Raw genomic sequence first — 27,443 nt, 5'->3', positions numbered from 1 at the left:
TATGAATCCAGCAAAAGACAGCAAGGCCCCTGAATTTTAAGTGGATTTCAAATACTCATTTTAGTGCTGCCTTCTCATTAAATTGGACCTTTCGTTCCATGCTGGGCGGTGGCACGCAGGGAGAGAGCCAAGAAGTAGGATGAGTTTGGCATAATTTCTCACCTGCCACAGGCCAAGGTTTGGGTAGAGTTTGATTTTGTTTGGGGTCACCTTGAATTTGCTTGATTCTTTAGTGTGTCCAATGAACAGCAGGTGTCCAGGGGAGGCGAAGTCAGATTGTGGAGACATACAGGTGTTTTCCTATGTGTACCTTTGATTTACAATGCAGAGAGTTTCCTGAGACACTGGCCAGGAGGAAGCAGGTTGTTATTTCAACACTTATGTTTCTGTACATGTATTTACTGCAGCTTTTCACTGTGTTCTGGTGCTTTATTCTAGGAGCAAATTACCAAGACTATGAGGGCCAAGAAAATCCCTGGTGGACAGGCAGTTGCTCCAAAGCACAACTGGGCTCCTTGCCTTCTACTCTCCCCTCAGCCAGGCTGCTCTTGGCTTCCTTTGTGAACAAAGATGAAGACGAAGGGCCATGTAGGTTGTACTTGAAGCTAGCCAAGCACACGGGTAGGAAGGGCTGTCTTGTCTTTGGGGCGGTAGGACAGGACCAATTTACAGAGCTGAGATGGGAAATCAGTGGCTCCCATATTTTTCCTGGATTTGTTTGGATGCACAGTGTTTGGGCCACTCCATATTTTCCATGTAAATTGGCTGCCTGTTTTTAAACATCAGGAGATTTTGCATTAAAACAATAAGGACACTTGGCTTTATGTAGAAACTCAGACTGTCTTATCCCCTCTGTCAGTGATGTACTAGAAGGGAGAAGCAGCACCCCCTGCCCTTAAAGAGACACATGTTTGCCCTTTTAATGAGGCCCCTACTATGCTCCCTGAGACCGTGCAGCAGCTGCCATTGATCGTCTTACCCCAACTCATTTTGCTGTCATAGGTGATTTGCCTGACACCTCAGCCGTTAGTTTATTGGGCTAGTTGTGAAAGGCCTTTTGTTCCAGCACAGTAAGATATTTGGACGTGGGTTCAAGGCACTCAGTAGTGTTGGTAGTTTTGTTACTAGGAGGTGTTAGCTGGGTCCCCGGCTTAGAGATGAATCTGGCTGCTTGCCTTGATTCCTTCCAGTTCCCAGTCCAGCATCCATATGAATCCAGTTATGAAGTGGGTATAACAGGAGGAAAGATGTGTTGGAGTTTCCCAGGCATGTGGCACAAGTGATAGAGAGAAGAGGGGAGACTCTGGAAACACTTCACAGAATTATCCAGGCTCAGGAGGCAAATGGATTAGATGGGATGTAGAAGAAAGGAAAGTTAAGAGGCTTGAGCTACTGGGAAGATGATAAGACTGCTGATGGAGAGAGAGAGAGGAAAATCAGTGTCAGGCATTTGGGATTATAGTTTTCAAAGCAAATAGACTCTGCTCATATATGGACATTCAAGAAGTAGGTATGCACAATGCATAATGAATTCATTTCCCACCAAATTGTTTCTGTGTTAAATGAGTATATTTTTAAGTATTCATTTAAATTAATGTGTAATAACTAGCTACCTCAATTTGAATAAGCTTCTTCGTATATGGTAGGTCTGAGAATAGAAAATCTTTTTATTCATTACTGTATTCCTAGTACATAAATGGTATCTACTAAATAGTATGTGCACAAGAAGTACTTGTTGAATCAATAAATGAATAAGTTAATCAAATATAAGCAGCATTAAAGTGCCCTTATTTTAAATTCAACTTGCTCTAAAATTTTTCTTCTTTAAACCTTTTGCCTTTGTTGATCTCTGCTGCCTACCATCTCTTCTGCTGTAGTCTCTGACATCTGTGCACACATTCAAGTGAACAATTGCAGTAGATAGACACACCTAACAAGGCATGTGGTATGAGATGATACAGGCTTTTATGCTTTTAATATTTGAGTGATCCCCACTTTTCATTTTGACTAAGTTTCATAAAACGAAAAATAACAATGTTTAAGCAAGTGTACACCAGGATTTCTTCACAGAGACTCACTTGTAGTTTTTCCGTAAGGAGCAAATAGCTGAATGGATTGTCTTTCTTTGTATGACTCTGGGTATTGTCAGAATGCCTTTCAGAGCTAGGGATTTCCTATTGACCTGTGGCCGCTGCCACATATGATGGGGGCTGTTTGATGGGATGTGGTGAGCTGTTGTGACTTTTAGATGATTTTATAACTAATTATGTAAGCCTTGTAAATATTACTTGAGAAATAAATGAATGTATTCTTATTGTAAAAATAATAAAGGGGCACATAATGTAAAAAATCAAAGGGCTTACTTCAATTCTATTTCGTTAATCCAGTTCCTTTACCTAAAGGTAATCATAGTAAATTTTGATATATACAGGGTCTTCAAGAAGTTCATGGGAAATATTATATTGTGAAAAAAGCTACATATGGTCTTCAAAAATTTCTTGTATCCAAATAAACTTCCTTTTAGTTCCCTATTTCTGTGAACTTTTTGAAGTACCCTCCCATATCCTTTCAAACATTTTATTATACCATTCTGGCACAAATCAGTGCATCCATGAAGACAAGGGTCTCTTTGAACATAAAGTGGATTTTACTACACATAATGCTAAATATGCATTCAAAAGTTGTAGAGCAGTGCATGCTGGGAAAACTGTCAGGTTGATGCAAATGTATCTACCTGATTCTTTTAATTACAGCACAGTGCTCTGACGTATGCATGTATTTTAGCTTACTTAAATGTTCCTTAATTTGTGGACATTTAACTTCTTTTTAGCTTTTCACTGCTATGAACAATGCCACAGTAGACATCTATGCCCTTGGCTCTTTGTGAAAATATATGTCTTTCTCTAGAAAACATCCCTTGCATTAGAATTGCTGGTGTAAAATATATCTGTTTAAAATTTGGATAGCTATTTTACTTGTCTTCTTCCAAAAAGCTATACCAATTTACTCTTCCGCTGGTAGGATATCTGATTAACTCTTTTTCCACTCACTTACCTAGACCAAATATTACCATATTTTTGGTAGTCATTACACATTTTGTAGATAAAGTGCAATCTCATGGTAACTGTAAGTTACATCGTGGACACCCTTCAAAGTCGATGATGGGAGCTTGGCTCACCTCTGCCCTGTGTCTGAGTGTCGCTCTGCTCTGCCTTTTCAGATGCTCACTACCTCACCTGCAGGATCCAGGAATGTGCTGAGACGACCCGGAGTGGGCCCTTCGCCCGCTCCATTGACATCAGTTCCCTGGTGGTCCAGGATGAATACATCTTCATTCAGGTGAGTAGAGGGAGTGCAGTCAGTGCAGGTGGTAGACGGAGCGTTAGATGCCTGCTAGGAATCGAGGTTTGCTTTCCCAAGACTGCAGATGTGGAGCTGGGTCTTTATTTCTCCCCAGTCCCATGGAGAGATTCAAGTCTTCTGCTGTAAAATTAAGGTGTCATGGGTCAGTACCTGGCGTAGGGGGTGTCAGTGGCCCACTGAGTCCTTCAGCTGAATTGCTGTTTTATGATAACAGAGCTGTCTTGAAATGATTAGGTCTTGAGCTGGGGTTTGAGGTTATTTAAAGTCAAATGTCTAATGGGCTTTGACTTTCAGTAATTTATCAAAGCCACCTTCTATTTCTGTCCAAAGTGACTTGTCTAACTTGGGAGTGAAAGTTCCCAATAAATTAAGCATCTCTAGCATTTTCTTGCTGGGAAAGTCTAGAACTCCCTAAATCTTCCTCTCTCTTTCCAGTGCTCAAATGCCCTCAAATACCCAAGTCCCCAACCCTTTAAGAATCAGAAATCTGACTGTTAAGAGAAAACTGGTCAGAACTCAAATGTTGAGGCTATAAGGGAAGCATTTTTTGAGATTTGATTTTTGTGACCTCTGTGGATTAGGAGATGCAAAAAAAAAAAAAAAACACATTATAAGGAAAAGATGGTGCTATGTGAGTGACTGTGTATGTGTGTGTGTGTGTGACAAATCAAACTGTTGACAGTGGCCTTGATTTTCCCCACTCTGCCTTTCCCCTCTTCTATTCTCAGCTGTTTTGTAAACTGTTTATTCCAGGAAATTAGAACTTTGAAGCCTCCTTGAGTTTGATGAGATCTTAGCACCTGAATAACTGACCCTTCAGTCTAAATGAATCCAACCTCCTCTGCAAAACTTTGCATGAAGTTCAAGCTCAGTGTTACCCTTCTGTGAACTCTATTTTCTATAGCATTCTTGTAGGACACAGGGCATTGGGAGCTATTAACTATTAAATCTTAGTAAATTTTTCTCCTGCATTCAAAATTTAATGTTGTGCTAAGGGGAAGGACCATATTTTATGCACACATTTTATCTTTCATTCTGACCCTAAGAAACTATATTTGCAAATCATGGGTACTATATGAATACTTGTTGTATTGACAAATTTTGCATGTAGCAGTTACTTCTTGCTCCAATTTAGTTGTGTGGATTTTTAAGGTCCAGTAAAATATAGGAAAAGTAACCAGCTACTCAGAAACCATTTCGAAGGAGTGAATGAAGGACAAAGGCTCTATGACTTCAGAAATCCTTGTTTCTCAGCAAACCCTCAGATTTCTTTCTCTGTGTCTTGGCAGGTCCATGGCAGTTTTGTACATATACAACTATAGTGAGAAACATACAATACACTGTTCTTGCTATTCCCCAGATGTCTGCCCTTGACCTGCTTTCTTCTGCATCCAGTGCTCCCTGTCTGTATATTTCCACATCTGGGGGCATCGTCTCCATGTTCTGATGCCTCCCAAGCCCATGAGCAGGCACCTCTCTATCACATACTGTCGATTGGTATATCTACCAGTCGTCTCAACATTCCACTATGGGTGCTTTGCATGTCAAACAAAATCAACATGCTGCCCTTGACCCTGATAGAACTGGTGTCCCTTCTCTCATCTGGTGGAAACCTTCAGATCAGTCTATGTCACCAACTTAAATGACTCCACACCCTGTGCTGATGTTGCTCTTAGTTATTCCTCAAGAGTTTGCTCTCTTTCCATTCCCATTGTTAGGGTCCCTGTTAAGGCTATTAGCTCTTTCTCTGTTTAACTTGTTTCAGCATAGAAGCGTAGGGATGAATTTATCAGTCTGGTTGCTCTTTACTTCATGCTAATACTATACATAATGCTAAACCTGGCAGGATTATTTCTGGGAAACATGACTTAGAATTTAAAATGCTCTGATGATTTTTTTTTTCATTTTTCCTTGTGTTACATAAAGCTTTCTGTAACTCTACATGAAGATATCCAGGCTCTTAAAACATTTATCCTGAAACTTTCTTTTTTTTATTATGTTGGACTGACATCAATTTTTAGGTTTTGTTTTTGGTCCCATTGTTTAGTGAGGTTTTATGCATTTCAAGACCCCTTTTCTAGCTCCTGTGGTTGAGGTAGGGAGCACTATAGAGTTCCTGCCTTAATGGCATGTAGCACAGGAGGGAGACAAAGAAACCGTATGCATAGTATGTGCACATTCAAGAAGGTAAGCTAGGACACGTCATATGTACCTATCACGTAGTATAGATATTATGGCACATGATATGTATATGTCCATATAAACAAAGATATGACAAACTATGACACAGAATGGGCAGGAGCACGCTGTGTAGATCCTGTGGTTTGCCATGATCAGCTGTGTGACCTCGCCCTGTGCCTCATTTGATTCATCTGTAAAAAGAAGATAATTACAGTACCTGTGCAATGAATTGCAGGGAAGATTATGTGTGCTAATGGTGTCTATAAAACACTAAAACAGAGCGTGCAAACGTAGTGTTCTATGGAAATGGGCTCTCTGCCTTTCTATCTGTCCTCCACTATCATCTATTTACCCTTCTGCAGAATACATCAGGGGATGAACAGGTCAGTGGATAAAATAAATGAGAGCTTGTATATGGGGGGCTTTAAGGTATTTCTGTCTTACTTAGGCTGATTGAGGAAGACCAGGCACAGCGGGGAGCAGAGCCAGCTGTGACAGGCCCTGGCCCCTTGCTCCCCAACTGGAGATTTGGGATGGGCTGCTATGGGTTTGGTGCTGGATTCAAGAGCAAGAGCACTTGGGGGTGGGGGAGGGAGCATGACTAGCATATAAATCAGACTTTTGGCACATTTTAAAACACAAAATGAAATCACCATGGGAGTAAGTATATTAAAAAGAAATGATCCAAAGACTAGGTTCCTAAGGACTGTAATATTTATAGTTTGGGGAGTAGAGAAGAAACAGTAAATGAGACCTCTACAGAGTCTGGAGATAAGGTGAGAAAGGCAGGGTGCTGGATGCTACAGGGTGATTTAGTGTCATTGAGGTGGGGAGGAATGGATTAACAAGGCACAAAATAATCAAAGGCCAATCAATTTGAGAAAAAATATTGATTATTTTTAAAATTTTTATTAATATAAAGAGAACAGATTTTATGCATTCCATGGAAACAGTTCCAAGGCAACAACCATACTTCCTTCACTCCCCTGTTCCCCCCAATCCTCCTTCCTCCCTCTCCTCTCTTCATCTTTTTTTGCAAAGACATAAATTTGTTTATGTATTTATTTTTAAATGTTTATTTTATTTATTTGGAAGACAGAGTTACAGAGAGAGGTAGAGACAGATAGAGAGGTTTTCCATCTGCTGGTTCACCCCCCAGATGGCCGCAAAGGCCAGAGCTGTGCAAATCCTAAGCCAGGAGCCAGGAGCTTCTTCTTGCATGCAGTGCAGGGGCCCCTTGGGCCCCAGGACTTGGAGCATCTCCTACTGCTTTCCCAGGCCACAGCAGAGAGCTGGATTGGAAGAAGAGCAGCTAGGACTTGAACTGGTGCCCATATGGGATGCCGGCCCTGCAGGCCAGGGCTTTAACCTGCTGTGCCACAGCGCTGGCTCTACAAAGACATAATTTTAATCTGCTCTGTATTCACTATTAAGAAGTGCAAGTTAAATAAGATTGAAATGAAATAAAAGAATGCTAGTGGGGCATGGGCTAGCAGCTACATGTAGTACAGGTACAAACAGAAATCAGGGGCCAGCGTTGTGGCGCAGCAGGTTAAAGCTGCCGCCTGCAACACTGCATCCTGCATCAGAAGGCAGATTCCAGACCCAGCGACTCTGCTGCCCATCCAGCATCCTGCTAATGGAGCACCCACAGATGACCCAAGTACTTCAGTCCCCACTACCCAGCTGGGAGACCTAGATGGAGTTCCGGGTGTCTGGCTTTGGCCTGGCCTAGTCTCAGATTGTGGCCATTTGGAAAGTGAACTAGCTGATGAGGATTTCTCTCTCCTCCTCCTCCTCTCCCTCCCCTCCCCCTCCCCCTCCCCTCCATGGACCTCTCCCTCTGCCTCCCCTTCCCTCCTCCTCTCTGTCACTCTGCCTTTCAAATTAATCAATCAACCAATCTTTTAAAAATTATACATTTGTTCGCCATTGTTATTTATCAGCACTTTTTTTTCGAATCTGACCATTTGCGTTGATAGGTACGACAGATGCACCCTAGTTCTGACGGTGTATTCTTAGTGTCTGATTATCATCACCTTTAAAAAACCTCTAAGTGTTCAAGCCATTTTCTTTGCTTTCCTCTGTTCTTTTATGATGTTGAATATTGGGGTTCTGTTTCTACTGCTTAGCTTTAGAGCTTTTTAAGCATATAGAATACTTTTAGCCTTATTTAGCATGCTGAATATTCTATTTGGGTGCAGTATTGTTAACTTCATCTTTTGAACACTTTTTAAATTAGTATATTTTCATGCATTTCCTTCCCTCTTGGAATTTTCTCAACACTCAATTTTGATCAAATATTCCTGGTGTTTGTCTTTCTATGATAATATATAATTCTGTTATCCTTAAATATTTTATGGAGCACTGCTGAAGAAGTGAAAAAATATAGTGAGTGTTTGTAATCTCTCATTATATCCCCTCTTTGCAACCCCAGTCTGTGCTAACTACATCCTTAAAGCACGTACATTCTGCTCTGCCTGCTGTTCCTGCATTTATTTTGATCTTTTTTTTTTTTTAAGATTTATTTGTTTATTCAAGAGGCAGAGTTACAGATAGAAGGGGAGAGACAGAGCGATAGGTCTTCCATCTGCTGGTTCACTATCCAAATGGTCCCAATGGCCAGAGCTGGGCTGATCCAAAGCCAGGAGCTAGGAGCTTCCTCCAGGTCTCCCACGTGGGTACAGGGGCCCAAGCACATGGGCCATCCTCTACTGCTTTCTCAGGCCATTAGCAGGGAGCTGGATTGGAAAAGAAGCAGCCAGGAATCAAACCAGGACCCAAATGAGATGCTACTATGCCATAGTGCTGGCCTCTTTTTCTTTGTTTTATACAAAGATACATTCCACTGTCCCTACCAGTTCGTTCACTATGGTGACTCACTATCTAGTGATTAATGTTCCTCCTTAAGTAATATCTTCAACAAAGACTCACTCTGGAAATTGGAAGTATGCTTGTCTATTGACTTTACACTTCAATTTCAGTTCTCAAGGTATAAAATTTATGTGTCATTTTCTTTTCATGAGAACTTTCTCCATTAATTTCTTGAAGATTTCTCTGAGATTTGTCTTGGATTTTCAGATATTTTGGGTATTTTTTTTTAATTTTGGTGTTTTGTGTGTGTGTGTTTGTGTGTTATTTTGTTTGTTTTGCCTTTGGTACCTGAAGTCCTTCTTTATTTAATGTTAATATCAGTGACTTTAGTAGTGTATGCTTTGCGATTGGCCGCACTGTGTGGATTCTTTCCTGTGGAATATGAGGCCCTTTTATCCAGTAGATATAATGTATATTCCTTTTTCATTTCTCCAAAGCTTAAGTGATGCTTATTTGGAAACATATATTTATTTCTGTTTGATTCTTTTGACTGTCCTCCTCCTTCCTCCAGGACACCTAGTGTGTGTACAGAGCCATGGAAAATGAGAGAGAACCATTATTTCCTCCTGCACTTAGTTAATGCTAACTCACTGAAAACACTGAGCAGAATGAAATAAAAGCAGTTTTACTTAGATTTTTTTTAATTTCTTTTTTTTTTTAACTTTTATTTAATGAATATAAATTTCCAGTGTACAGCTTATGGATTACAATGGCTTCCCCCTCCCATAACTTCCCTCCCACCCGCAACCCTCCCCTCTCCCACTCCCTCTCCCCTTCCATTTGCATCAAGATTAATTTTCAATTCTCTTTATATACAGAAGATCAATTTAGTATAAAGATTTCAACAGTTTGCACCCACATAGAAACACAAAGTGAAACATACTGTTTGAGTACTAGTTATAGCATTAAATCACAATGTACAGCACATTAAGGACAGAGATCCCACATGAGGAGCAAGTGCACAGTGGCTCCTGTTGTTGACCCAACACATTGACACTCTAGTTTATGGCGCCAGTAACCATCCTAGGCTGTCGTCATGAGTTGCCAAGGCTATGGAAGCCTTCCAAATTTACCGACTCTGATCATATTTAGACAAGGTCATAAAAGACAGAGTGAGGATAGTAACCAATGATCCTAAGAGTGGCATTTACCAGGTCTGAACAATTATACAGCATTAAGTGGGGAAGAGGACCATCAGTACACACAGGTTGGGAGTAGAGCCATTGGTGGTAGAGTAGAGGTTATGATTACAAAGGAATGAGGCCCAAGTGCACTAGACAGGGTCTAGAACAAAGGACAGAGTCATTATTAGAGGAGCTAAGAAAGGTGCTGTCTAAGCTACAAGTAATTTTTCTGATTGAGAGGCAAATAGAACCTGACAGAAGGGGCTTGATAATAATCTGGTGGGCTTTAGGCCTTGTAAATTCAGAGGCCCAGACCTATCTATCTCTTCACATGGGGTATATCCTAAGGGAGGTGTGAACCTCCTAGGGGAAGGCACTCTGTTGACTTTCATTACTTGGCTGGCCTGGGAGGAGAGCTGGCCAGGTAAAGGCAGGGGGCATCTCTAATAAGAAATTTACAGTTCTGCCTGCAATATTGCTGACCCTACTTGACCATACCCTCAGCTGCAGTGGTCACTTTGGAAGCTGGGCTGAGTGAAGGGCTTTTCAGCTTAGAGCCAATAAGATCTATGGCTCTGACCTGGGCATCCTTCGACTCCAGGGCAGGTCCATTTCCAATGATCCAACTCTTGGCAGAGCTGCCAGGGCTCTTCACAAGCTGACTTCTGCTGAAGCCCAGGCTTACCACATTGCAAGCCACTGCAGTGGACTGGCCTGTTGGGTCTCCTTGAGGGCAGATCACTGTACAGATCAGCCATTAATAGGCCTGCCACCCATTGCTTCTGATGCCTAGCTTTCTTTTCCTCCTGGTTTGTGTTAAAGCAGACCAGAGGATGCAAGTCAAGGGAGTGCCCAAGTCCCATCTCTAATCTTTGGTGGCCTGAACTACAAGTCTATAGTCACAGGCATGTTCTGTAGTAGTTTTTCTAAGGTAGACAATGCCCATGAGGAAAATTATATTCTCACTTTAAAACTTTCTTTCCCTTTGGTCTGAAAGGGAGGTTTTTTCTACTTACTGTATACTTTGCTGATGGCGAAGTGAATCTAGCTATGAGATTATTATTTAAGTTCTTATTTTGGCTATGCTATTACAGAAAAATGTTAGCCATCTCTTTTATAAGGTCTAAAGATTAAGTTGTGCGTCCTACAGATTCCTTTATAATATAATTAGTTTCCTACCTTGAGGAGAATAGAGAAATGAAAGAACAAGTCAGGCTTAGAATAGAGAAATGAGGGAGCGAGTCCTAGATCGCTTGCTGACAATAGCAATATTACATGAATACTTAGCAAACCGTTTCAACCATTAGATAACAACTTAAGAAAACATTTACCAGAAGGTCCAATGCCTTCTATAAATTTTAAGAATCATGTATTTGGAAACACCTCTTAAATATCTAACATGGTGTAGTTTGTTTAGCCAGTAAACTTAAGCACAACCATCTAAAATGTTTTTAGTTTCTTTCTACCAACACGTTTAAAACATATGATACACAGATTCAGGTCACACAAATTAAAATGTATCTTTGATTGATTTTAGCAGCTTAAATTTATGGACAATCTTATCTATAAGCCATTTAAAATAAAACTCTTAATAAAATTTCCTATGTGGACATACAATATGTACACACATATTACATAGCATAGTAGACCAATATAGCAATTTTAATAATAGCTTTTAAAATCTTTAACTCTTTTTGTAGATTGCCAATTGATTTGAATTGCTTTTTGTTTTTAGTAACCTCAGTTAACCATACTTTCTCTCAGTTGGTACTGTTAATACATTATTGGCTTCATGTGTTTACAGAGCCATCCCAAAGTACTGAATACAATAAAAGTGGCTGGAAAAAGTCCATAGGAACCTATGGGAGGACAGCTAAACACCGAACCAACAACGCTTTAGTTTTATGAGCAGCACATCATATATAACTATGGATGACAAAAGACTTTAAGTCGCCATGTTTAAAATTATAAACTCATCAACCAACAAGAGGCACTTGCTTACTTCACAGTATTTTTGAAAGCACCTGTAGGATTTTACAAGTATTTAACCCTTTAGGCCTCTGGGGCTTTCTCATTAAGATAACTATCACAGTTTTACTTAGATTTTGCTTGAATATTTATAGTGTCCTTTTTGCCTTTATTTCTTTTTTCTTGCTACTTTCAACTTCTTTGTGAGCTTTGCCAGCTGATGCCTGCTGTTTGTTGTTGTCTCAACATATCTTGCCTGAGCTCTTGGCATTTCTGTGTTAAACTCTTCCTTTATTGAGATGTGCTCACAAGTTTCGTTTGCTCTATGGAAGCATATTTTGTTCTCTGTCTTCTTTGTGATTTTCCTGTTCTTGTTCTTTTTCCTATATCATTTTATCATTCTTGTGCTGTTTTTCTCTTATCTGTTTTTTCAAACTGTTGCTTTCTTCTTAAGAATGGCCGACTGCTTCAGAAAGTTCATTTTGGGTTTGGACCAGGGCTTCCTTCTCAGTATGACAAGCACCCCGGATCCTGGTTCTCAGGGACATTCCCTGTCTCTCAGCCCTTTGTTTCCGGAGTGGATTCTCCTGGGGAAGTGCTACCCCCAGGCTCCTTCTGTACCCAGGCCTCTCTGTCTCTCTCTGCTGCCAGCCTGTGGGCCACATTTCCTTGGTTGCATGGAACAGACACTTAGTTTCCCTCCTTGAGAAGAGTTGTGTTTGGAGAACTATGCTTTTCTTGTTTGATCTAAGATTTGAAGCTTTAGGCATTTTTGCCCTGATACCTGTCTGCGTCTGTACCGGGTTCTTTTTTTTTTTAACTGCATTTGGCTCCCTTCCTATATATGTTACATATTTCAGGGTTAAATTTTCATGAAGTGTATACTTTGCATTTTTCTTTCTTGTTTTTCTCTTGCTTCAGGGTGATTTATGTGAGGAAAAAGGGGATGTGCCATCCTCACTTGGCTATTTGAAATCATTTATAAACCTTTATCATGTCTTTTCTGAAATGTTGCAACAGCTTCCTCACTGGTCTCCTTGCTCTCAGATCAACACCCCCTCCCCAATCCCTTCAGAACCCTACTTCTAAAGTCATTTATTCAAAATGAAAATCAATGTTCCTGCCTTCACTGGCTGCTCATCACCTATAGACTGAAATCCCGTTTCCTCTACATTACCGCTCGAGGGCCTGTCTGGTCTGGGTCCTACATGTCCCACCAGCCACAGGTGAATCCCGTATCCAGCACTACTGCCCACCTGCCTTTTTGGTTTTTTCTTACCCTTCACCACACATCAGCCGTTTTCATTTCCATGCACATATTGTGTCATTTCCTATCTCACATGCCTTTCTTATATTTTCTTTTCTCCTGCTTGGAATGTCCCTTTGCCAGGGCATCTCATTCTTTCAGATTCAGTTTAGGCAGCACCGTCTTTACAAAGTCTTCCTTGATGTCCTCTGTAGGGGTCAGACCAAGCTCGAGTGCTGACTACTTATCGGCTTGTCTGATGTCTCCCCAGCCAGGCTTGTAAACTCTTAACAGGAAGAGAACTCTGTCTTATTTATCATTGTTTCTTCTGCACTTAGCATAATGACTGGTACTCAATAAATGTTTGTTGAACTGAGAAGATAAGACACCATCCTCATTCTCGGGGAGTGTAGCTATAGTTATCTTTTTCAGGCAAGGAAATCTTGTTTCTGCAGCGAACAATATAAGACAACTTAGGGTAATTGGCAATTGCTCACTGCATAAGAAATGTCCATACATAGACTGTTTCTGCATTTGTATAAAACTGCTGTCCAGGAATTACCCACTATGTGATTCAGTGCCCTTTTTATATTCATTCATTTAAATATATTAAAATACATTCAGCCCAGTGGGGAAAGGAGACAGCTAAACAATTAGAATGTCGTGGGATGAGATCTGTATTAGTGGAAAGCACATGTTGCTCTTAGAGCGAGGAAGAAGAGCTCTTCACCCAGCCCTGGGTGGAGGGTTAGGAGAAGCCTCCAGGAAGGGGACTATGAGCACAAGTGAAATAAGACAGGGGGTGGGTGTTTGTCACAGCAGTTAAGGTGCCACCTGCATTCTGCATTGGGAGCGCCTGGGTCAAGTCTTAGCTCTGCTTCTGTTCCAGCATTCCTGCTAATGCATACTTCTGAAGTAATTGGGTCCTTGCCACCCATGTGGGAGACTTGGCTTGAGTTCTGTGCTACTGGCTTTGGCCTGGCCCCGCTGTGACTGTCGTGGGCATTTGAGGAGTGAACCAGTGATGGAAGATTCATCTCTATCTGGTCTGTCTCTTAAGTGAAAAATTTAAATGAATAAATGGGTGAAGGAGAAAGGGCATTCTGCACAGAGGGGAGGGCATGGAGGAAGCTAGAGAGGACAGAGCATGGCAGCGTTTCTCTATGAAAGAGTAAGTGCAGTGAGGGGAGGAGTGGCGTGGCAGGAAAACACATTAGAAAACAGCAGAGCTGAACTTTTTCCATTTCTTCTGATTGAATCTGGTTAATTTCATGCTCATCTCTAGTTTTTAGGAAGCTCAGAATTCACTTTTCATCATTTTGGCAACTTCCCTGCCATAAGCTTTATGGTAGCATGGTTCTTCCTATCTCCTTTCTCTGCCACCTTTGGTCATTTCTTAGCACTTGGCTGCTTTCTTTTAATCTTTTTGTTTGATTTTGATTGTACATTTAGAAATTATTGAAAGTCACATCAAATGATTTTCTGAACTGTGGGTTTTTAACCTTTTAAGGAATCTAGAAATTTTGAAAATTTGAAAGGAAGATCAGGACAGGTTTTATGGAGAAGGCAAGATTTGAATTGCAGTGATCAATATCTGCTTCTAAAGCAAGGATACGGCATGGTTCTTGAATCTGTTTATTGAAATAAAGCTGCCTTGAAAGCTTGGTCAAAAAAGAAAGCCCGCATAGCAAGGGAGCAGCTGCTCCTCCTGGGTTCAGACTCACAGATCACTCCTAAACCCGGTACCAAGACATCAGGGCAGGTGGTATTCTACTGGCCCTGCCTGTCAGCCCTACCAAAGAATGGCCTGGGGAGACAACACTGTGGAGTAGACAGGCTTACACCTGCTCACCTCCAGGAGCAAAATCTCCAGGAAATGCCTCCAGGCGGAGCTGGACCCAGAGAGGGTGCCTTCCACTGCAGGAGGCTGGATATGCCTCAGCAGTTGGGCTTTTCAAGGAGTGCTTCCCTGTAGATGAGGATTATTCTCGAATATGCCTTCAATTTGAGCACTTGAATAACAGCAGGATGCACCTAAGAAGCTTTGCAAGGGTTTGGTTATTTATGACTGGAAGGAATTTATCCACTTACATGTTCTAACTTTTTCAAGTATTAATATCTCACGTTTGCTTTACATGCTAACAGCAACGTACAACTCTGAGGCAAACAGACTCACAAAAATGGAAACTAATCCATTTTGTGGTGTCCAGGCAGTTTTGCATTGGGACTCAGGAAACTTGTCTCCAAAGAAATGGAGGAGGAAGCCTAGAAGGGTGGGGCTCTGGTATCCTTAGCCCCTCCTTGAGTAGAGCAACCCTGCTCCTTTGCCCTCTTTATTGGGTTCCTAATGCTCTCATTTAACAAAAGGACTGTGCTGCTAAGAGATGTTTGCAAAGCACTGTCATTTTGTAGTACTGCTGGCTCCATGGGTCAAAGGTCAGGCTTTTGTAAGTGTGGACAACTGAACTGCCAGGAGGACAGGTGAGATCCAAGTCCTTACCTCCTCTGCACATGAATAAAAGGCGTACGTGTGTCTCGTGCTGATTTTCCCATCAATGAATCACTATAAACTGTACAAAAGCATATGCATTTGAGAATATAGTTTAAATAACCGAAACCCTAGGTAACCTCTCAGAAATGATGTTCATTACTTAAACTTCTTTCCATGTCACTAATTTTGCACAAAAATTTCACTCTCTCCCATTTGCCAAACTAAAGGAAAATACTCCATGACCAATCCTTATTCTCTTTTTCCCGACATACTGTTTTTAATCCTATAGCTCGTGTGTGATTGAAAGATCTGAAGACTACCCACATGGTTCCTGCAACCAGAGAGACCCCAAAGGTTCTACCTCATCTTTTATTTCCTTACTGACGAGGAAGTAAACATAGCCATTCTGAGGTTTTGCTTCAGGGGACCCAGTGTTTGATCTCCCACTGTTGGCAAGCTGAGCTGGAGATGGACAGAAAGCTGTGAAATTTGCTCATCTGTCAGTGCCTTTTCTTTGCAGGGGGCCTGCAGTTTCACAGCAAAATCAAAAGGAGCTAATTCTTCCCAGTAGAGTCCTTGTTTTAATGGGGAAGTGTCTGCCTGAGATGCCTCGGTTCCACATGGATGAAAGAAAAATGAGCTCTCCTCCGTGGAGGCAAGGAAGAGCGATAAGTTGGTTCCGTGTTCTGAGCCAGGGTGGTTGAAAATCCTGCTTTGCTCCTGATGGAGCAGCTTTCCCAGCGATCATCCTAGAGAAAAGGCAGTTCCGCAGTAGGCATGCTCAGGTTATGTCGGTGGTAAGATTTACGCTCTGCCTACTCTACTTTCAATGGGGAAGAAGAAAGGACGGGGCCTTTAAAAAGCCATCCTGAGACTTGATGTGTGCAATAGGTTGTGTGAGGAAGCCCTGTCCTTCCCTCAAGATACGTGGCATAGTCTTCATTGTGAAAAAGATTGATTCACTTACAGAATTCACTTGCCTTGTACATGCAGTAGAGTTCCTTTTGAAAGGGCATGCTATTGACCCATCTTCAAATACCTAAAATAGAAGAGAAAACCAGACCCATAATTAAGGTACAAATAAGTACCTAGAGGTGTGGGGAGGGAGTGAAAAAGAAGAAGGGAAGGTCAAACTGACACTGCACATTATCCCCGGCAGCTGCTGCTTAACACAGAACCCAAGGGTGCCCTCGCTGTTTTATGTTGGTAGAGCACCCTGGGACAAGACAGGAGCAGCATCCTGAACGCTTGGGAGAAGGGGATGGTTTTTAGGAGCTGAGCACAGGAGGACAGGCACCCTAGCAACATACTCAGTCACCTGAGCCGCCTGGAAGGGTTTGTGCAAACTCAGACACAGAGGAGAGAGAGAGACTCCCTGATCCTGTAGCATCCACAACCACTTGAGCAAACCCAGGGCAGCTAGTCACTCCCTGAACCTTTGTAAGGATGCCAACGGGGCACTTAACACTGTAGATTCTGCCCCCTTCTGCTACTCACAGCTCTGCTGTTCCGTAGATGTAGTCCAGGGGGAGGCTGCTCTGTATGTGTGTGCCATTCTGTAGGTGGAGCAACAGCAGGCAGAGTGGTTCTAGGATGACCCCAGTACTACAGTGAAGATAAACAATAGCTTAGGTACACATTGCTCCTAGTTTTTAAGGATTCTGTATATAAACGTAGAAAAACAGACCTGTGACTAAGTGGCGGGAGGTGTTCCAGAAGTCATAGCAACGAATTAGTATCAGTCACCAATTAGCAGGTATCCATTGAGCTCCCAGAAGTATACCAGGTGCAGTGGCACATGACAAGGGTAGAAAATGTTGCCCCTGCTCTCAAAACATTTCTGATTCTAGAAGCCAGTAGAATGAAATAGGAACAAGAGCCCTGAATTTCAAGACCTGGGTTGTAATTAGGGACCAGCCACCTACCAGAAAGTGACATTGGACAAGTGACTGGGGCCTCAAAGCACTGATTTCTTCATCTCTGAGAGCAGAGTCGTGCTACTTGTCCTGCCTAAACAGGAAGGTTGTTATGAGGATCAAGGAAGATAATAGTGGCTTTGGGGTGCTTTGAAAACTAGAATTCTGAAAATGCAGGAATTGAAAGACTAATCACATGCAAAATCAGCCTGTTTGTATGCACATCCTCTTTGAAGGCTTTGTAAGCCTATCACATACAGGATTACTAAATATGTTCTCCACATTCATTTTTAAATTATTCACCGATTCAATTCGTGCATCGACACATGTTCATGCCAAACCCTCCACCTACCACTCTGTAGGGCTGGCTCTCAGAGAAGCCAGCTTCTTGAGTTACAAATGGGACTGCAAGGATTCTGCTCTGAGTTATCTTTCAAGACTCTGATAGCATGGTGGTCCCAGCTCACCAGGGTTCTGATACCTCATTTGTGACCCTGCTTTCTGCATCATTGTGGAAGGAAGGGAAGCCTCCATGGTGTGGCAGCTGTGTCCCTAATAAATCACTTTCAGAGAGAAAAATAAAACCCTGAGGCAGAAACTAATCGAGTATAATCATTCAAAGAAAAATTATTTGCTGATATTTTAAATGTTAATTTAGCCTGAATGGGAAAGATTTTCAATGTTAAATAAATAGGAATTTCATCATTAGGAACCCATCTACAACACAGGAGTTTAAAATAAAGTGAGGAGAGGACACCCTGGCACAAACAGATTGGGCTACCGCTCCTGAAACCAACATGCCAAGTGGGAATGCCAGTTTGAGTTCTAGCTCCACTGTTTCCAGTCCAGCTTCCTGTTGACGCGTTTTGGGAGGCAGTGGATGATGGTTGGAGTACACTGGGCATCTGTCACCCACGTGCGAAACCCAGATGGAGTTCCAGGCTCCTGGCTTTGGCCTGGCCCAGACCTGGCTAATTTGGGACATTTTGGGGGGTGAACCAGCTGATAGGAGATTTCTCTCTCTTTCTCCCTCACTCTCTACTTTTCAAGTAGATGAAAATATTTTTTTTGCATATATAGAGATGTGAAAGTATAACCGAGACAGTATTCAAAACAAATCCAGATGAATATTCTTGAAGCACTTTCAGAATCGTAAGTAAGAATGTTTCAGTAGCCAGCACAAATGGAAGTTCTTTAAATAGCATGTATCTGGGATGTGTCTCCTATCAGTGTAATGATTTTAGTGGCTTGATAGAAAAGTTGCTGTTAGTGCTCAAAACACTTTCGTGAATAAACACATCTTAGAGATCTGATTGTGTAGTAATGATATTCAGCGGGCCTTTGCATGTAATGTATCACACGCTCCATCACACATCCTCTGGCTCACAATTCCCTCTGCAAACAGCTGTGCATGGAGGTGCCCTGCTATCACTTCGCTTCAGCTGCACTGTGGATTTCTTGCTTTTTGTTCTTGGACGGAATGTTTGCGAGAGACTCCTTAGCCATTCTATTGCAGACATAAACCATAAAAGCCTCACGAGTCTCTGGGACCACTTAACCACTAGGAGTCCAGAGCTATTGGATGAGTGCTCTTCTCTTCCTGTGTCAGGTGGACAATTTGAGCCCTAGTGCACAGGAATTTTCCTCTGGGATTGAGCCCCAGTAGTTCACAGTGGTAACCAGTTCAGTAATGCACTCCGGGATGACGTTCTCTGCCTTTCTGTTTTCTCCTTCCTCTCTTCATCACTCTTCTTCCTGGGTCATTTCTCAAAAAAACAAAACCAAAAAGCTACCTACAGAAAAGTCCTAGTTTCAGGCTGCACTTTTGAGGGAAACCCATCTCAAGCCTTTTAGAAAGTCTCTCAGATATTTAGACTCCCTACCTGTGTGCAGTAGTGTGTGTAGTGTGGAATACACAAGAATAGAGAATACCATCCTCCTCCCCCAAAGCAATGAGTCTTCAACCACACCTGGAATTCCATCCCTCCTACCTTCTTAGGTATCTGGCTCTATTGGTCATCCTCCCTTTCCTGTATATTTTTTTAAGATTTTTTTCATTTATTTATTTGACAGGTAGAGGTAGAGTTACAGACAGTTAGAGAGAGAGAGATACAGAGAGAAAGGTCTTCCATCCGATAGTTTACCCCCCAAATGGCCGCAATGCCATTGCTACGCCAATCTGAAGCCAGGAGCCAGGTGATTCCTCCTGGTCTCCCATGCAGGTGTAGGGGCCCAAGCACCCAGGCCATCTTCCACTGCTTTCCCGGGCCACAGCAGAGAGCTGGACTGGAAGAGGAGCAACCGGAACGGAACCCGGTGCCTATATGGAATGCCGGTGCCACAGGCAGAGGATTAACCTGGTGTGACATGGCACTGGCCCCCCTTTCCTGTATCTTTAACTTCTCATCCCTATCTCAGACTTTCCATTAATATTTACCCTCCATGGGACAGGCATTGTGACACAGCCTGTTAAGCCACCACTCGGGATATCCATGTCCTATATCAGAGTTCCTAGGATCCAGCTTCCTGCTAATGTGCCTGGGAGGCTGCAGATAATGGCTAAAGTACTTAGTTTCCTGCCACCCATCAGCGAGACTCAGTTGGTATTCCTGACTCCGTTCTTCAGCCTGGCCACGCCCTGGCTCTCATGGGCATTGACGGGATGAACCAGCAGACAGAAGATCTCTCTTTTCATGTCTCCTTCTCTGTCACTCTGCCTTCCAAATGCATAAATCTTTAAAAATAAGTATATTGTTACTATCCACACATAAAATACCAGAACACTGAAAAACAAGACATTCTTTGAACTCTACATTCCTCTCCAAAAATGTCCCATCTTTCATCCAAGCAGATTTCTTGAGTGCTGTCTGTATTCATTATCTCATTTTCTCATCTCCCTCTCACTCTAACCCACTTGAGGTTGACTTTTGCCTCTGACACTCCACTGAAATTACTTTTACCAAGTCCATCACAGAATCTCTAAACTGTTTCTACACTGTGCCTCTCAGTGATGAACTTCATTGACCTCTCTGCAGCACTCGAGCCTCTTGGCTGCTCCTCCTGTCTTGGAGCCCTCTTCTGTTGCTCCCTTGATCACGTGTGGTTCAGCCTCTCCTCCCACCTTTCCAGTTGCCTCATCCTCCCACACAGGTGCCTCTTCATCAGCTCACCGTTTGGCAATGACCTTGCCTCTGTGCTCTTCCTAGGTTCCTTTTCTTTGTTCACATCCCAGCCCCTGTGTGAGTTAGCCCATCACATCCTCTCTTACATCATCAATTGCCATCCCAATTCCAAGGACTCACCTGTGTCTCCTGCCCTTCCCAGCATAATGCATCGACAGAGTTGGGCAGTGGGGCGGTTCCTGATTCACGGGACCACCATCAATCCTTGCTGCATGGCAGTCTCCTCATGCCATTCAGAGCTCTGCTCTGCATGTTCCCAGTAAAGACTTGATTCTTCCCAAGAGTTAAAATGAGTTTCCATGGAAGTTGCGGATACCTGTTGCTTACCGGGCCAAGATTGCAAGAATTATTTTTCAACTTCAGAGAATTGCTCTGTAACTCACTAGATGTTGCAACATAAAGAATTCCTTTTCAGTAGTATGTGAATGGGATTTGTATAGCTCAGAGGTATAAATGGTTTTCACTTCGAGTATCATCTCTGAGTAATTGGTAATAGCTCCATAGAAGGCTGTGGTTCAGTAGGAAAGCTACTGTTGTTACTTATTTAGCATCTCTGTGGGCATGGGAGGAGTGGATGGTTGTAAGTACTGCTCCGTAGTGCCTTTTATAGGAAGGGTGGCACTCACAGCATTTAATTATTCAGGAGCCACATATGGTAAGCAGCAGTCTGTGAGTTCTGATCAGAAGGGTGGATTTGGTTTCAAGGGACCACACATGTCTCTACCATCAGCTCAAAGAAGTAAGATCAGCTACACACTGTCAGTGCCTCCCGCTACTTGGAAATCTGTGATTTCCTGTTTCCATAACAGTGATTCTTCAGAGTGTCTTTCTACCTGACCACACTGTCAGTTTTAACCATGAATCAGTGAACTGAAAGAATTGGCATAGTAAGGACCTCTCATTTATTAGTGCCTAGTTTATATCCAGTGTGTGAATTTTCTTTTTATGTAATAGTACTTCAATCTTTGCATGTTCTTCACGTGGTAGATATTATCATCTTCATACTTCCAAGGAGGAAAGCAGGCTTCCATGCAGTCAGGAAATGGCTGAGTCAAGGATGTAACTGCTGGATTGTGTGGGTTCAGAAAGGATATTTATGTATTTATGTATATTTATATTCATTTTATTTTTGTTTACATTAACACCAAATAGCTGGTGGTCCCAGAAACAATTCCAGACGACTGTAAAAGCAAAACAGGCAGATGTTGCCCCCAGGTAGGTATCTACTAGGGAGGAGACAGCTGTACTCCAGTCCCTGTTCAGTAGGTTCTTTGTCAGGGTCTGTTGCAATTTTGTTTCATACAAGAAACTCTGTTTCATTAACCAAAGAGAGGCTTACTGGGCTTCAGTATGATGTAATCACGCCTGTACATCTGAGTTGTCCCTCAGATGAATGTAGAGCATCAACTCACATACTCATCATTGAAGTGCCAAATGGAGACCAAGCAGCAGTCTCCTCGGCTCTCACCAAAGATTATCGAGTCCCCATGGTGCGTTTTGGAGGGTGGAGGAGGGGATCTTTGGAGGCCCATTGCAGGACTGAGAGGAGCTATTAAGTGATGACCTATCTACTTTTCCCCACTCCCCTTCCTTACCAAGTCCCATTGGGGCCTTGGCAACCTCTCTGCTAAGGCCAGTCCCCAGGAGAATCGCTTTTTGGGGGCCTTCTATTAAATTTTCAGCACAACACTGCTGATAAGGAGCAGCTGAGCTGTTGACTAAAAAGTAGACTATTACGTTCCCTTCTTTTCCTATTACCATTCCAGCTAGGATGTGTGTATGTGTATGTGTGTGTGTGTATCTCAAAGTTCCAGCTTTTGAAATTGTTAATTGCTCTGCTTTTAGCTCCATAATTAGAAGCTTTAAGGATTTGATTCTGAAACCCTTCCTAGTCAGCCAGAACAGGACTGACTTGCTGGAAGTTTTACCGTGACAGAACCAGATGTTAGTAAGTCAACTTTGTTTGACTGAAGGCCTGCTATAGAAGGATTCTTCAAAAAGTTCATAATAAAATGGAACTGAAAGATAAATTTGTTATTTTGGTGCAAAATGTTTTTGACATCCTTGCAGAGATTTTACATAATGCTCATTTTCCCAAAATCCATGAAAAGCCTCATATGTACACACCTTAATTTTTTGCACCAAAATGAAGTTATCATTTAATTCTGTTTTCCACAAACCTGTTGTTATGCCTTTATATCCCTGAGATGTGATAGTTTCAGTCTGAGACCAAAGGATTGATTGATTGAATGGCTCATTCATTCATTAAATCATCAACCCTTAATAGGTTCCTTTTATTCTTATAAATGAAGGACTTATGACAGTACACCAGATTGACAGTGATTGTTCCCATTGAGAGGGGATAGTACTGTGTGATCTGACGCTCCATGAGCAATGGTCAGACGCCTTTCAGAAAGAGCTAGGCTCTCCAGGACAGGCTGCTTCCTGAAGTGAGTGAGATCCACGAGGTAGGACATGATCAGGGAAGGTTTCCTGGAGCAAACATCTCTGAAACTGGCTCCTGAGGATTTATATGAGGCGTCCAACATTAGGAATGGCCAGGGCTCTAAGGAAAAGAAAATCTTTGGTGGCAGGAGATAGCACACCAGCACATGGAAGATTTTCTTTCCTTCTTTGAGCTCAGTTTCTTTATCACAAAATGAAAGGAGTGCATTAAAGAAGGAATTTCAAGCTTTCCTGTATTGTTGCTGCTCCAGAATCACTTTTCAAACAAAATCGTTGAAGGAATTGCAATGTATAAAAAAGATACAGGTGGAATCGTCCAGATGTAAGAGGTTGAGGGACTGTGAGAGCTGCTCCACCCACTCAGTCTGTTCTTCGTCCTTTTTTGGTCACCCCCAATATACCTTTTGTTAAAAAAAAAGATTTTATTTATTTATTTGCTAGGTAGAGTTATAGACAGTGAGAGGGAGAGACAGAGGAAAGGTGTTCTATTCTCTGGTGCAGTCCCCAATTGACCCCAGTGGCCAGAGCTGAGCCAATCTGAAGCCAGGAACCAGGAGCTTCTTCCAGGTCTCCCACACAGGTGCAGGGGCCCAAGCACTTGGGCCATTTTCTACTGCTTTCCCAGGCCATTGCAGAGAGCTGGATCAGAATAGGAGCAGTTGAGACTAGAACCTGTGCTCATATGGGAAGCTGGCACCACAGGCAGAGAATTAACCCATTTTGCCCAGTGCCAGGCCCCCAATATGCCTTTGTAGTACTTAGAACTCCATGGAACCCTCTTTGGAAAGCAATGAACTGCATGACTCTAAGAGTTCCCTTGTGGGAATTTCTAACTGTAAAATTCAACAAGTCTGCTTACTGTATGGTTCATTCCATTTAGTCAGACTTGGAATAGGGATTATTATTTGCAACTATTTACCCAATTCATGTCTCCAGTGTGTGACTTCTCTTTTCAAAACGATATTTGGGATGTAGCTGCTTTCTCATGAGGAGCTGATTCTGCCCTTCTCTCCTTCCTTCTTTCCTCGTGCATCTTCTGGGGCCATAATCTGTAGATAATGCGGTATATAAGAAATAAAGAAGTTAAATCCGATGGTTTTGACCCCTGGAGATTATACAGTATGTAATAAATAAATATGCAAATAATAAAAATGCAATTCCTGCCATAGCTGATTGTCTAGGGAGGGAGGGAGATTGTAAACAAAGAGAGAATATGCAAAGCAATACCTAAGAACTGTAATTGCAAAGTGTGTTAAATCTATTTTTTAAAGACGTGATTATGAGACGCAGTCACATGATGGAACCAATTCATTTGTTGATTATTCAGTCAGTCCCTGAACAGTATCCCTGGAGTCAGCACCACCCCAAAATCTGTGCAGGTTTCATAATGAATAGGACAACTGCATCTCTTTCTCATGGGAGCTTACAGTGTGAATGGACACTCATCTCTGATAGTTACTCAGAGGCAAAGATAAAATAACAATAGGAAGTTATGTGGGTGTGTTTGTCCACATACGCCTACATTTCCCATTGGAGACCTGGACAGACGAAGTGATTCCTTGACTGGCAGAACCATGCACACTCTTCTTCCCCCTCCTGAACTGGGAGTCAGAAGGTCTGAACAGAAATCAATCCCTGCAATTTATTTTTAACTTCTTTCTCCTTAACCACGATTGATTTTTGTCTCTGTGATCAATGGCACAGAGAATAGCTCCGTGGCCCGAGCAGCTGTTCAAGCGCTTGGTCTGCTCGGCCCCACGCCTATCGAACAGAACATTAGAGGCTGATTATGAAAGTAATAGAATGAAGATGTTTAAAGGACGGGCCCGATTACCCCTGCTTTCCTGGTGAGGAATGCGCTCGGATGAGTACCTGCTATCAGAGGGAAGCATTGGGATTAGCTTGTCTCCCCTTTCCTTTTTAGCTTTCTCTTTGTCTTCCTTTTACTACTTTTACTATTTCATCCGTACTGCAACAACTGCAGTTAGATTTGGAACAGCAAATGAAAAATCTGTTAGCCAAAAAATAACAAATAAATAAATAAAAAAGAGTCAGTGTGTTCTTGACTTTAAAACTGTCTGAGTTCTTTGATCTCTATTCTTTCCTCTTCCTCGTTTTGTTCTAACCCAGCTTGTTTTTGATGGGAACATGAAATTAGTCACTTCCCACCTCTTCTGCTAGCCTTGTAACCTCTCAGACGACGCATGATTGCTTCCATTTTCTATGAAAAGTGTTTTTTGGAATGGATGCACACCTTGGAATAATGTGCAATGGCAATTCCATGGAACGCCATTAGAACAGAGAGAGTCAGCTGGACCCAAGGCCTCTGTCCAATTCTTCCCCAGATAAGTGGGTGTGTCTGCCGTGTGCTCCCGGTGGTGATTGTTTCCAGACTGTAGCATGCAGAAATACTCAGTCTCCTTAAGATGTTTGGGTTTATTACTTCATTGTGCTGTATAATTGCTGTTGAGGTTTTCTTTGTGGGTGCGGGAGGCAAGGGATGGAAATGAAGGCTTCCTAGGGCCCAGCCCTTGGCTCGCTAGATTAATCCTCCGCCTGTGGGGCTGGCAGCGCTGGGTTCTAGTCCTGGTTGCTCCTCTTCCAGTCCAACTCTCTGCTGTGGCCCAGGTCCTTGGGCCCTGCACCCACATGGGAGACCAGGAAGAAGGTCCTGGCTTCTGGCTTCAGATCGGTGTAGCTCCGGCCGTGGAAGACCTTTCTCTCTGTCTCTCTCTCTCTCACTGTCTGTAACTCTACCTGTCAAATAAATAAAATCTTTAAAAAAAAGAAATGAAGGTTTCCTTCCTCTGAAGTATCTGAGACAAGTCCTGTTGAAGTAGATTGAGTGTAATTCTTGTAGGTGAGAAACACTACACTCCTCATTATTTTATATTTTAATATTTGTCCTCAGCCTCTTTATACAGTGTTCATGGCCTGGAAATATTCTCTCTCTTTTTTTTTTATTTGACAGGCAGAGTGGACAGTGAGAGAGAGAGAGAGAGAGAGAGACAGAGAGAAAGGTCTTCCTTTTGCCGTTGGTTCACCCTCCAATGGCCGTCGCAGCCGGCGCGCTGCAGCAAGCTGCTGCAGCCAGCGCATTGCGCTGATCTGAAGGCAGGAGCCAGGTGCTTCTCCTGGTCTCCCATGGGGTGCAGGGCCCAAGCACTTGGGCCATCCTCCACTGCACTCCCTGGCCACAGCAGAGAGCTGGCCTGGAAGAGGGGCAACCGGGACAGAATCCGGCGCCCCGACCGGGACTAGAACCCGGTGTGCCGGCGCTGCAAGGTGGAGGATTAGCCCATTGAGCCGCAGCGCCAGCCATTATTCTCTTTATTATTTGAATGATCTGTCATTCTTCGGGAATCAACTACAAATAATAGTTAACAACCAACACTGATTGAGTAGTTACCATGAGCTAGGGTTATGTATTAATGGATTTAATTATTCTGACACCCTATGGGATAAATACTACTCTTCCATCTCACAGAGTCGGTGTAGAGAGATTAAGCCATTCCCCCAAGGTTACACCACCAGTAAGCCACAGAGTGGGGATTTTGATCCAGGCGGTTCGTCACTAGGCCTTGTTTCTCAGCCACTGCAGGATTCCGCTCTTTAAATAAGAAACCAGCGCCTTCTTATTTGCCTGGGGCTGTGTGAGGGTAAGTTAATAAGCACACACAGTTTCACATAAGTAGCTGCTTAACAGGTTTGTAGAGCCATTGAGTAAGTACAAAAGAAATTGACATTGTCGATTCTTACGATGGTGCAGTTGAAGACGTTCCCACTGAGGAAGTCAGAACCAGTAAGGGCGGGGCGCAGAACACAGGGGATGTGACATTTTCAGGTCCCTGCTTCGTGTCAGCCACATGTTGGGCCTCATGCTGTGAACATGGCAGTGTTTGGAGATGAAGCTGAGACCATGAGGTGCTTAAGTGCTTTTCCTAAAGACACATAATAGTTGAAGGTGCGTAGATGTTTAGAATAGCCTGCAGGTTTGTTTCCAAGGCTCTTGGTTCATTTTCACAACAAAGGATCAAAGAAGTAACCCCAAGGTGCACAAGGATAAAATTCCTTGTAACCCAGCTGCAACTTTTGGGTATTTTCTTGAAGCACAGCTTCATTCTTGGTAGGAACCACCTCTGCAAAGATAAACAGACCGATAAATAACGTTAGAGCAAGATTATTGAGCCATGTACTATAGGTCTTTTATTAAAGATGTCAAATAGAAATGAAGCAGAATGTTTATGTCATACAAGCACCATAAATAAAAAAAATTTAATAAAATCTACATATACCCACAACTTCTTCCTATCTCCCAAAGCACGTCTTCTGGAACCAAGATCTGGTGACTCACTTCCTGGGCTCTCACATCCTGCATCCTCTCCAGCTTTGTTGATGACCTTTTTCAACTCCTTAAAGATCCATCCTCACATTTTCTTCTCGGCTTTCCCTTTCAAACAGTTCAGCCACTTCCTGATTCCTGTAGTCCTGCACCCTCAAATCTGTTTCATCCCATTCAGCAAACAAAATATCCTTCATTGTTGGGAACCCACTCTTCCCTGAGGCAATGGGAACATAAAATCTCACCTGCCTATATGTTGTATAATACGCTTTGTGTGTGCAAACATGTGC

At 42.6% G+C, this 27,443-nt stretch overlaps 1 protein-coding gene across 1 annotated transcript in view; it reads left to right on the top strand.

Annotated features, from left to right (window-relative positions):
* SORCS3 (sortilin related VPS10 domain containing receptor 3) overlaps positions 1–27,443 on the top strand; it is a 638,451-nt gene that overhangs the window by 481,878 nt on the left and 129,130 nt on the right. The window contains exon 7 of the mRNA XM_062214350.1: positions 3,221–3,339. Within this exon, the coding sequence (XP_062070334.1) occupies positions 3,221–3,339 (119 nt within the window). The remainder of the gene's footprint in view (positions 1–3,220; positions 3,340–27,443) is intronic.

This window comes from Lepus europaeus, chromosome 17 (genome assembly GCF_033115175.1).
Source record: "Lepus europaeus isolate LE1 chromosome 17, mLepTim1.pri, whole genome shotgun sequence".
Classification (NCBI taxonomy): domain Eukaryota; kingdom Metazoa; phylum Chordata; class Mammalia; order Lagomorpha; family Leporidae; genus Lepus; species Lepus europaeus.
The sequence above is the reverse complement of the archived record's forward strand: the minus strand, read 5'-3'. Positions and strand labels throughout refer to the sequence as shown.